The following is a 12,661-nucleotide window of genomic DNA, read 5'->3' on the forward strand; positions in this document are numbered from 1 at the left end:
TAGCTGCAAAGACCCGCACACAGTTTATAAACACTAGGAAGTTAGTCTGAGAAGTGATATCAAACATACCTCATCAAATATAACATATCGGATCTTCTTCACCCAGTTTTGGCGATGAGGGGCCAGCAGCAGGATTTCAAAGCAGGCAGGCACAGTAATAAGCACCTGAAAGTAACAGTACCATGTGACATAATCCTTAGTATGTTCATAGATATAAAGTTACATGAAGTAAAGCTTGTGAGACCTGATTGTATCTTCTAATAACTAAAATCTGATGCTAACTCTAAGAATTGGATTTGTTATTCTTGTGCTATATTTATTAGTTTGAACCATGTGAGGCTTCTATTTTCATGAGACAAAACAGTAAAATATCACATTTGACGGGCACATTCTTGTTTATGAGCATTCCAACTGTGTCTAGAGCAAAATGGGACGCCTTTGTTGATGTCTTTCCTAACCCCTTTGGGAACCATGAGAAATGGAGATGAACTAAGTGTAGAGTATTGTGAACCGGTGTCTTCTCAACAAGACATGGCACTTTCACTCATGAGCCCTCAGGCACCATGATCATCTGTACAAGACCCGCAGAACATCAAACCAGTCAAAATCCCAGCAGGAATGAGAAAACAGCTCACAAGGCCACACCCCAGTAGAGGAGGTCCTGGCAGCTCATGGCTGCTGGGAAAGAGACATGATACGCAGAGGGATAGGAGTTGGGAGGAGGACAGGGAGAGAGACATGAAGAATTGAAGTGAGTGGAAAGGATCGTCATACGTCTCAAGCATGTGTGAAGGTGTTAAAGAAGACATAGAAATATTTTAACTAAATAAATATTTCTACAGAGATGTAAGAAGAAGAGTCATTACCTTAACCACATTGATTCCTTCAAATTAACACTAACAGAACTTGTGTTGGAAGATGTTATTTAGGCAACACCTCACCAAGCATGCTAAATTACATTCTAAAAGCATCTTATTTTTTATTTCATTTTATCCTAATCTCTGATCTGAAAATGCAATGAGAAAGAAACTATAACTTCACTAACACTAGGTTTGCTTGCCACAACATAACATTTTTAACTGAAACCAGTATCTTTAGCAAGAGAAATTAATTGATTGTAATTACTGTTCACTGGGTTTTGTAGCTTGAAAAGATCTTTGGGTCATTGTGAATTCCATTGTGAAGCAACACAGTGAATGATCTATAAACCAAAAATTTAAATCAAAAGCATCTTTACAGAAAGTGATTTATCACATTTTTTAACAATGTAACAAAATTATAGTTTCTTTGAAGCAGTTTTGTCCCTCAAAAGTTTTGACAGGACTTTTGAAGATGCTAGATTTCTAGTCAAAAAATGTAAAATATTGTTGCATAATTTGATAACAAGTTTATTGAATAATATGTCAAACCTGAGAGTTGAGGGCTTCATGACGATAATCCCTAGTAAAAACACCACAGACAGCTCCACCAGCTGGCATAATTTTGGTGTAACGATTCTGAACAGTTGCTGCCACTTGGTTAACAAGAGCCTGATTAACGGATAAAAAAAATGTATTAGCTACCTAATAAAGTTTTAATTCTATCTGTAATCTGTAAAGAAAATTTAACTGGAATGATAAAGATGTGAAAATCTGTTCTTCTATGAATGCAGAACACCTAACAAGGCCTTTCCTCCAAGCACTCCACATTTGAGAATAGGAAACCTCGGCTGAGAAAATGTTCCCATCAGCTTGGCCTGTGGTGCATTTTTTAACTTGATGCTTGCTGTGGTGGGAGTGCAGCTCGCTGCAGACAGGGTGGTTTCTGGACTAGTGGTCCTGGCCTCTATAACAAAGCAGGATGTGCAAGACATGAGGAAGATAACCAGTATCCAGCACTCTCCCATGGCCTCTGAATCAGTTCCTGTGTCCAGGTCCCTGCCCAGTTTGAGCCCCTACCCTGATCCCCACAGTGAGAGACTGTGGCATGTGAGGATCAACAGGAGTGTCATTCCTTTCCTCGAGTGTCTTTTGGTTGTACAGAATGTTTATCACTGCAGTGGGGGCGCTCAAGAAGAAAGTCTCCAAATGAAAATGAGGATAGTCATGACTATACAAAGATTTAATGTTAGCATTGGACTGAATAACCTTAATAAATTAAGGTAAAAATAGGATCCTTGGATATGTAGTTAATTGTGGGTCAGAAAAAGATAAATTATGCATTATACATATTTTGACGAATCAATAAAAAGACCAACTCCTCCATTATAAGAGTAGACAAATATATGCTCCAGTAGATCATGAATAAACAAATACTATAGACCAAAAGTCTGTGAACATCAATGTACATCAATAGTACCCAAATCACCAATCAGAGAAATGTACATCTAAATACAAGCAGATGTCACCTCTGAGTGTAGCAGAAACACACCAAATAAGTAAAAATGCTGAGAAAGATTTGACATTCCATCTCATTCCAATTAGAATAGTTAAATGAAGAAAACAAATGCTAACACATGGAGAAATACGTAGCAAGAGGAACCCTTAATCACTTCTGGTTAAAATGCAAACTGGTATACCCATTATGGAAGTCATTATTGAGATTTCCCAAAATATTTTTTTAAAACTGACTGCAGGACATAACTATATCACTCCCGAGTACATACCACAGGTCTTGAGTCTTACTGCAGAGATACTTGTACATCTATGATGATATTTCCACTATTCTAGTAGCTGTGAAATACAACAGCCAATGAATAGATAAAATATTGTACAGTGATAGAGACATGGCTCAAAGGTTAACAGCACTGACTGCTCTTTCCGAGGTCCTGAGTTCAATTCGAAGCACCCACATGGTGGCTCACAACCATCTGTAATGGGATCTGATGCCCTCTTCTGGTGTGTCTGAAGACAATAACAGTACAGTGTACTTACATAAAAAAACAAATAAATAAATCTTTTTTTATAAAGATAGTTGCTAGCTTTAAAAAAACAAGGAAAATTTTGTCCAAATATATAATTCCATTCACATATAAAGAAAACTTGTTCACAGAAAAATAGATGGTACTGGGAATTGTTGCATTACAAAAGATAACATAGACTCAGAAGGATAAATAGGACATTTCTTCTCTAATACTTAGATCATAAATTTTATTTTTATGTATATATATATGTGTGTGTGTGTTTATGTATATGTGTACTGTGAGTATATATATGTATGTGTACTGTGAGTATATGTATGTGTACTGTGAGTATATGTATGTGCACTATGTATATGTATATGTATACTGTGTACATGTGTACTGTGTGTACATGTATGTGTACTGTGTGTACATGTATGTGTACTGTGTGCACATGTATTGTACTGTATGTACATGTGTGTATACATATGTATGTGTAGTGTCTGTATATGTATGTTTACTGTGTGCATGTGTATGTATATGTGTACTATGTATATATATATATATATATGTACTGTGTGTATGTGTATATTATATGTATGTTATGTGTATACACACACATACATATATGGGTATAGGTCCTCTAACAAGGAAAGAAACTATGAGAAGGGACATGGTCCTAATGGGCGGAAGGGAGATAAGGGACCATTATACATGTGACAAGAAAGTGGGATGGAGGCTACAAGAGAGCAAAGGGGAGCAGGCAAGTGGGACTATGCCATAGGTGAGGGTAGTGGCGGTGGAGAGTCAGAACCTCACAATGCTGTGTATGAAAATGCCTTGATGAAGCCCATTACTTAAGTCAATTTTTAACTAGTGCACATAAGTAAAGGGAACTGGATCTACCACATAACCACGTCTAGTATTTCTGAGTAAGTTCTATCATGAAGAAAAATACTACATTTACCATATCCCTACCTTTGTGGGTGCAACATACACAACCACACCTTCATCACTCTCCTTCAGCACCTTTTCCATGCAGTAGTAGGAAGCATAAGTTTTGCCAGACGACGTTGGGGCAACAATCACTGCAGACTCATAGTTATCCACCACATCCAGGAGCTCTCGCTGCGGGGGTCAGAGCATGATTTGTATCAATCAAACAAGCCATGTTACCAAGACAGAAATGTCACTCTTTTTCCTCAATAGCAGAGAGCTGCAGAAACAGAAATTTTAGAAGGAAAATCCGATGGACTACTTTCTCCTGGATGGTGTGATTTGTTTGCCTTTGAGCAGTTGAGAGATGGGTTTTAAGTATGGAAATGGAGCATAAAGACTAAAAATTTTACAGAGAAAAGGGACTATTCAGGAGAAAGGAGCTCTTGAGGAGGGCAAGGAATCACATATGTGTATTGACTGAAAATGTGGCCAAAGTACAGAACATACATGGAGAAAAAGGCTACATGAAACCTGTCCATCTGTAACATGAATATATAGTGAAAAAGAGAAATCACTCAAGAGTGTGAGAATGAGACATTGGGAATTTGTTTTTAATACTTAGGAGTCTTTGAGAAATAAAGTTGTTGGAACCTGCCAACCCCACTTTTTCAACAGTAAGCTAAAGTTTGAAGGGCAGAAACAGCAACAATTCTTCATTTTGTTTCTTACCCTCTATAAGGGACTATGTGGGACATAATCGCTGCATCCTGTGATTTTATTCAAGATGCTGACTAGTCAAGAGAAAGGAAAAACCCATGTGAAGTATAGAAGATATAAAGTACCCCCAAATCCCAACCTGCCCACCCCAAGAATCTGGTCCTCCCTACAAGTCAAACTTCAGCATGAAAGGACAATGAAAGAATTTGGAGGGGTGTGGGGAGTATGAGAGAATTTGGCTGCCCAGTGTTGAAACCCCAGAAGTGGAAGGCAAATAAACATCTCTATGTTAGACACACGGGGCTGCCTCATGGTTTTTTTCTGCCTAGTTGGACTGAACCTACAAAGTTTCCTTTGTATAAGTAAATAATGCTCTTGTTACATGGCTATGTGTGGAAGTGGGTACATCCAAATACTGTAGCCATCCATATTTATCAGATATACATACATATATATATATATATATATATATATATATATATATATATATATATATATGGAAAAGTATCTAGAATGGTAACATGTGCATCTCTATGAAGATATAAACAGTTTTTCCCACTGTTTCAACTACCCAAACTTCTTGGTGAGTGTTTATATTGTTTACATACAAAACTCAAATGACGCAGAGAAAACCTGGAGCCCAGTACAGAGAGATGAGCAGCATAGCACAGACCTCTCTAAGCTTCAAATCCATGTATCCAGACACCCAGTTCGCCCAGTGCCTCACCAGGAAAACGGTCTACACAGTAAATGAATTCTTAAATGTCTTCAAATGAGAAAATTAGTCTAAAAGAGACCCTTTGAACAGCAATGCATTCTAAGTGCAATAATTTGAAAGAAATAACTCAATATTATACAGTTCAATGATAAGGGCAAATATGAACACACTAACACACATGAAAAGACAACTGTAATGCTACAAAACTCCTGGATTCATACATGATTACAAAATAAAACTTTTTGTTCATATTCTTACCTGCCATGTGTCAGGAATAAAATCTTGGACCCTGGGATCTGGGTCTTTTCTTTCTTCTCGTATCAAATATTGACCCATATATTGTAGTTGGAACCGAGCTGGCCCAATCCCAACTGAATATCTATTCTTTTTCTTCATCTTTATGTCATCTGCTGTATCCTATATTGTTTTAAAAGATTGTTTTGAAGGCAGTTTAAACAGTTGAAATGTTTATGACTGAATTCTTCTATACGAAAAGCATTTCTTAATCACACTTTGAACATCACGAAGACCTCACTACTTTTCTGAAGTATAAATAAAGCAGTGGATTTCAATATTTTCAAATGTTTATGCTAATATTTGTGGCTACAACCTGACATATTTAACATAAGTAAGCAACAATCATAGATTTGAGTGGTTTTGCTAGAATTAAGCATAGCGTTCATTTTTAAAGCCTACATAAATTATCTGACATTCAGTGTATATAGTCAACTTATATAAAATATTTCAAATTCTTAATTAATTCAACTTATGGGAGACAGATTTACTAAGATGCTATTTTCTATTAAAAAATAAACCTAAAAGTGATGAGTGTATTTGAAGGATGCTTTTGCTGAGTCCAGCATGGCCTTGGTAGGGGTGGAATGACATGGTTCCTGCCCCTACATCAGGACCAAGAGTAAAGATGCAGAATAAATTATATGAGGGGCTCACAGATCTAAAGGAACAGACACAGCTGCACTATGATCCCATATGTCAGAAAGATGCTACAGAAGGGAATAAAGAGATTTAAGGGGTTATGATCCCAACCAAGATTCCACCGAGCTAAGTTCTTTTGTTGATGCTTACAAAGGCAGACAGATTCTTAAGTTCAGATCAGCCTGGACCAGAGGGGATTTAGGTCCAGGCCCAGGTGTAGTAGAAAAGGTGGTATCAATGTGGGTCCCTGCCACCCAGCTATCTTATTGTCCCTGCTTGTGCTTGGTGTCTCTTCCCAAGAATCAAGGGGCTAAGATCATTGAATGCTGATTCATAGGACAGTCAAAAGGGAACCTGGAGTAATTGGCTGAGTTGATACATAAATAAAAGACTTTTGGTCGGCATGAGATGAGCTAGCAGACAGCCATAGCAGCTCTGGAGAGCAAACACATCTCTTCAAGAACTCTGACAGGATTTCTGATTTTAGTCGGAAAATCCATGGAGGAACATACACAGCCCTTTTAGAATTTTCTACAGTTATTTTAGAAATTATTTTTTTCTAAATAAGATTTCTGACCTTGGTCGGATATTCCAAGGATTACTTAGAGATTGAACACAGCCCTTTTAGAACGTTTGCAAGAAGCTATCCAGAGAAGGCTGTCTGGAGAGCAAACACACAGCTCTGTTAGAATTCCTAGTGAGTTATCTAGAGAGCTTTTAGAACTTTTAACAGCAGAAAGCTAGCTGTCTCAAGCAGAAAGGTGTTTTGTTTTGTTTTTGTTTTTTTTTTTTTGTTATTTTGTTGTTGTTGTTGTTGTTGTTGTTGTTGTTTTTAAGAATAGCAAGAAAAAGCTGTCCAGAGCAGAATACAGAGAAGTCCGAAAAGTTGCCTCAGGCAGAATAGAACACAGTGAGACAGTAGTCTGAAAACCTGTCTCCAGCACACTACAGAGCCAGAGCTACAGGGATCCATCTCCTGCAGAACACGGGCTGCAGCTTAGACCCACAATTTGACTTAGAGTCTTTTGTTTTCTCCATTACGAACACCCCTTCTCTCAGAACGCCTCTCCAAAATACGGCTGGTCCTTGGCAACTTTGTCTATAGCAAGTAACAGTTGAGTGAAAATGAAGCTGTCACAAAATGTTACCTGAATTGGATACAAAGAATCTGCTAGGTCATAAAACCCTAAGTATGTAAGACATCTGGCTATGAGTTTCTGATCTGCTTCTCCCAGAAGTTCAGAGTGTTTGTCCAACAAGGAGTGGATCCTCTTCATCATGCTGACAGCTATGCTGAAGTCTTTCGTGGTTTCACCTTGGTGCAAATTATAAATAATAAAATTGTTATAAAAGCCATCAAAACAACGTTAATTAATGGAGATTAACAATCCAGTTTCTCAGTCTTCTACATCTAACGATACTCTCCTACTCACCATTAATAAATATAAGAAAGGACTAGATAAAAATCTTACAGTTCACAATTAATATATGATTAAAATGTGATGTGTATAGAACTTTCTGGTGAATTCTGCACCTTTTTTCTGTCTCATAGAGCCATGTTTCCTCTGTTCAAGAAAAAAAATGTTTTTTTAATATAAGATTATAATCTTAGCAGCATTTAGCCCTACTGTAATGCACCAGCAGTCCTGGATAGGAGCCCTAATCCTTTCATTCAGTGTGACCCATCTCTTCCTGCTGTCATATCCACTCTGAAACCCTGTCTGCCTCTCTAGCACTGTGTGCACTATTTATTCCTCTACTGAACTTTTCATTCTCATCACATCAGTCCTGGTTCTGCTTACCTTTTGGTGAGTGCACACTCTCACCTATTTATCAAGTATTAGCAATCCCATACTGAAAGCTGGTATACAAGAGCCTACCACATAAATAATAGAGGTCGCACCCTCCAGGATTCTCCGGTTCACTTACAGACTATCTCATACATGATTGGCTCACATGGAGCATTAGAAACTACAGGTGTTAGGAGTCAGATTCCAGAGGAAGCATTTAGGAAATACATTTCATGAACTGGATGTGGAGGATAAGTAAAATATGGTTGCCTAAAAATTAAGGACAAGGACATCTGTGCTAGTTTCTACTCTTGGTTTCTTTATCATGTAGTCTCTGTGCTATTGCTAATTCTATATACCTGGGGAAAAATATGTTTACAGGTACCCCTTGTGGTTAAAGTGGCCTGGGATTAAATTCTGACTAATGCTATCTGAGTAAAGAATTTGGGTGTCCAGAAATGTACACAAGAGGAGAGCTAGGGAGCCGGAGAGACAGCATTGTAGAGCAGGTGCCTCACTTACAAAGTTGGATTCTTAGCAACAGTGTTAGATGCCTGTCTTAGTCCAGGTTTCTATTCCTGCACAAACATCATGACCAAGAAGCAAGTTGAGGAGCAAAGGGTTTATTCAGCTTCAACTTCCACATTACTGTTTATTATCAGAGGAATTTAGGACTGGAAATCAAGCAGATCAGAAACAGGAGCTGATGCAGAGGCCATGGAGGGATGTTGCTTACTGCCTTGCTTCCCATGGCTTGCTCAGCCTGCTTTCTTATAGAACCCAGGTCTATCAGTCCAGGGATGGCACTACTCACAATGGGCTGGACCATCCCCCCCCCTTGATCACTAGTTGAGAAAATGCCTTACAGCTGGATCTCACAGAGGCATTTCCTCAACTGAGGCTCCTTTCTTTGTGATAACTCCATCTTGTGTCAAATTGACACAAAACCACCCAGTACAAAGCCTCATAATAACCTGGAACTCCAGCTTCAGGTACTCTGATGCCTTTTTATACATCTGTGGATATTGCACACACACACACACATATGTATATATATACACATACATATATACACACATATATATTAATTAATTAATTAAAACTTCAGTGTGCATATGGAGAGTAATCAAGTGCTATGTAAATGATTTATAAAAGGTATGGGCATGGAAATTAGAACATTGAATGTCTCCTAGAAGCACTTTGTTCCTTAACAACCTGCCTTTGTTTCTACCAATAACCATGGTCCTGCCCAATTCCTTGTTACTAGACAGAAGAACCTGAAAACTCCAGAAGAAACTTTGTTTAATTTTGAAGCACCTACAGGTGATCTCTAAATGATATGAAGCATTATATTACTTTTAATACACTGATCTCTGCTGGTGGCATCGAACTGCAAATCCTGGTTCAGTGTCTTGGTTGGAAAGATCAATATATGTTAAGGTAAACCATATACCTGTAACCAATATACATATCTCAATCTACTCAGATCTACTTTGTTCTTCTTTCTGTTTTTTTCCTGGTTTTGTCCATAGAAAGTGTAAAGGAACATACATGGAATCTTCGTTGATCTTGGAAGAAGTCTATACAGTAGAGATAATCAGTGTTGAAGTCTGTATGAGTGGTGTTAACAGTAAATCTCACAGGATCTAGAATCACCTGGAAGATGGGCCTCTGAACATGCTTGTAAGAGATTATCTTTATTGGACTAATTGACACAGGAAACCCCATCTTAACTGTGCTTGGAACCGCGCTCTCTGCAGGAATCTTGAGCTATCTAAAATTGGAACTGAGGTGAGCATGCATTTATCCATCCCTCTCTGCCTTCCTATTGTGAATATGATGTGACCATTTCAACTCCTGCTACTTTGATATATGTCACCTCATGATGAACCCTATATCCTTGAGCTGGCAGTCAGAACACTATCTTTCTTTACTAAGTTGCTTTTATCAAACTGTTTTATCACAGCAACAAAGGGGAAACTAGTTAATAGGCAAACATATACATCAACTTATCCAGGAAGAAAATGTTCATATCTCAGAACACAAAACTAAGCGATGAGTTCTTCCCTCTGTGCCTGACTGTCATTGGGTTTGTTAACAATGCTCCTACCAAGTCAGCAGTTAGTTCAAACCTATTGTTAACTGTGTTTAGGAACGTGCTGTCTTTGCTCATTGCTCATTGACTATAAGCAGAGGCAATAATCGTTTGTAAGTCTTACAGATTTCTCCTCGTTAACGGGTGACAAAACCTCATCATGGCATCTCTGTGACCTCTCTAGTTCAAGGGAAGCCAACAGAGTTAGACACCACATACCTTCAGCTCGGCAATGCTCCTTCCATGCTTTCAAGCCAGCCTGTAACCCAGCTTTTTCAACCTGAGCTTTTACTGAGCTACTTTTACAGGATTCCAAAAACTCTTCCAGTTTCTTCATTCCAGAGTTTAAATTCTTTTTCATCTCCTCCTCAATCAAAAGTGACAGGGCATTCCATTTTTTCTCTTCTTTTTTTTCTTCCTCAGCAATTAACCTCTTTTTGTTCTCTCTTACAATTATTTCAGCCTTGGTCTCCTGCCCAAACGGAAACAAACACATCTCATGACAAGATAGAACTTTTCCAGAGGGACACCTCTTGGATTAAATATTTTACGTGTGCACTGATCATTTTGGCCACCATTCTATACTTTAATAATCATAAAATTGTGTAGTTAATTTCTTAAATGTCTAGGTAGTGTTAAATATAAAAGAGTAAATGTAATGAAATCGAAGAGACTTTGCAAAGATTCCTTCATGTCTCTATGCAGTGATACCTGTTGTTCTCTCTAGGATTTCTGCTGCCTTTCCTACCAAGTCATCTGCCTGCTCCCTATGTGATTATGATATTTCTATTGTGATCTCTTTCTGAATCTATATATCATTCCTCTGCCGAGGTTCTATCAAAATTCTCAAGGTTCACGATATCTTTGCCTATGAGCATAATTCTTCCTCTCTAGACTGAGATTCTTAAGGTAAAATTTCACCAAAGTTGCCTGGATTGCCTAAGCCAAAGGCATTTAGTCCTGAATGCTTAATAAATTAATAAAAGAAGAGGACTGAAAGCAAGGAGTGGATAGGGATCATATACAAACATATGTATGTATAGATGTATGTATATGTGTGTATTTAGTACATATACACACATAATTTTACTTACCTAAATTAATGTTTTCAACTGATTTCATGGACCCACTTTTATTATTGTTTTATCAATCAGTTTTGTCTTTTCATAGATAAATTAGGGGGCAGGTGACATGGTTCAGCAAGTAATAGTAATTGTCTTGCAAGCCTGATGCTGGAGTGCAATTCCAGCTATGTAAATGTGCGAAGAGAGGACTCAACAGATCTTTCTTCTAACCTCTGTATTCATACCCTGGCACTACCCGTTGACTTTCATGTATACACCATATCTCTCTCATTGCTCTCTACATACAGACTATGGCATTTCTCCTTTGCTCTCTACCTACACACCATAGCATCTCCCCATTGACTTCCACATACACACCATAGCATCTCCCCCACTGACACCCACATACACACCATGACATTCTCTTCATTTACTTTCATATATATATACATGACAGCACCCCCCTCCCCATTGACCTCCATATACATACCATGGCACTCCCCACATTCATCATACAAACACACAGAAATAATAACAAACTTTTAAAAGACAAATTAGTGAATTATGTGAGCAAAAGAATTCTAACAAAGACTCCATTTTTCAGATTAGTCATGGAATCAATACCTAAACATGTATCTATGATAAGGTCACATTTAACTGTTGCTGTCTCAAACTATTTAATTCCAGTCAATAATAGTTGAGGTTCCTCATCATTTAAACTTGCAAATAAATGTTCCCTATTCTTCCATTTGCCATAGTTTTCCTACATAAGACAATGGGGAGTATGAGACTTATATATATCAAGCACAGAGCTCCCTTTGTCTCAGTTGTGAAGACTCATTTCCCTGTTGGTTATGGAGGACATCTACAAAGTACTAATGTTGTGGAATATCTTTGATGACTCATCTAAATTTTAAGACTGGAAATGGGGAAACTTATACTTTTCACCCTATTTGGGCTGTGTGGTTAGAGAATTTGCCAGTTTGTTACCTAACAACAGAGAGGAAGACAACCAGAGAGAGCAGGAAGAGGAAGGAGAGGAGAAGCAGTGGAAGGGAAAAAAGACTCTTCCTTCCCTCTTCCTCTTCTTCTTCCTCCTCCTGATGTTTCTCTATGAACAGGGAAAGGATTCATTGATTTGTGTATGAAACAGAGCAGGTCCTGACCATGAGAGAGTCAGTGATGATAAGCAGGAATTTATTAGATTTGCTTTTGATGAGCCAGGGGTGGGGGAATGAGCCAGTCACCATTCCTCAGTGGATCTGTGTTCAAGGAGAAAGGGTTGCCTGTGGTGTTAACATGAGGCACTCTTCAAAGTTGTGTGTTTATTTTAATGGTTATATGAGAGAGCTGTTGTCAGTCCCCTAAATGAGTTTCCTTTGGGAACTGTTAAGCTTGAATTCCCTGCCTGTTGGTAAGTTGCATACCTGGAAAAGAAATAGCACTTGCTATTGGTTTTCTCTAGAACATAAGCCTCCAGAAGTGAAAGCTTTAAAAGAAATTGTGCTATTTGTGGGGGATCTT

At 38.1% G+C, this 12,661-nt stretch overlaps 1 protein-coding gene across 1 annotated transcript in view; it reads right to left on the reverse strand.

Annotated features, from left to right (window-relative positions):
* Positions 1-12,661, reverse strand: part of LOC308429695 (putative ATP-dependent RNA helicase DDX60) — a gene marked incomplete at its 5' end in the record, with an annotated part of 86,831 nt that overhangs the window by 47,134 nt on the left and 27,036 nt on the right. The window contains 6 exons of the mRNA XM_080928608.1: positions 70-165; positions 1,410-1,529; positions 3,857-4,006; positions 5,511-5,669; positions 7,337-7,503; positions 10,293-10,545. Coding sequence (XP_080784734.1) covers positions 70-165; positions 1,410-1,529; positions 3,857-4,006; positions 5,511-5,669; positions 7,337-7,503; positions 10,293-10,545 — 945 coding nt within the window. The remainder of the gene's footprint in view (positions 1-69; positions 166-1,409; positions 1,530-3,856; positions 4,007-5,510; positions 5,670-7,336; positions 7,504-10,292; positions 10,546-12,661) is intronic.

The sequence above is a fragment of the Micromys minutus genome (assembly GCF_963924665.1).
Source record: "Micromys minutus genome assembly, chromosome: 14".
NCBI classification, from domain to species: domain Eukaryota; kingdom Metazoa; phylum Chordata; class Mammalia; order Rodentia; family Muridae; genus Micromys; species Micromys minutus.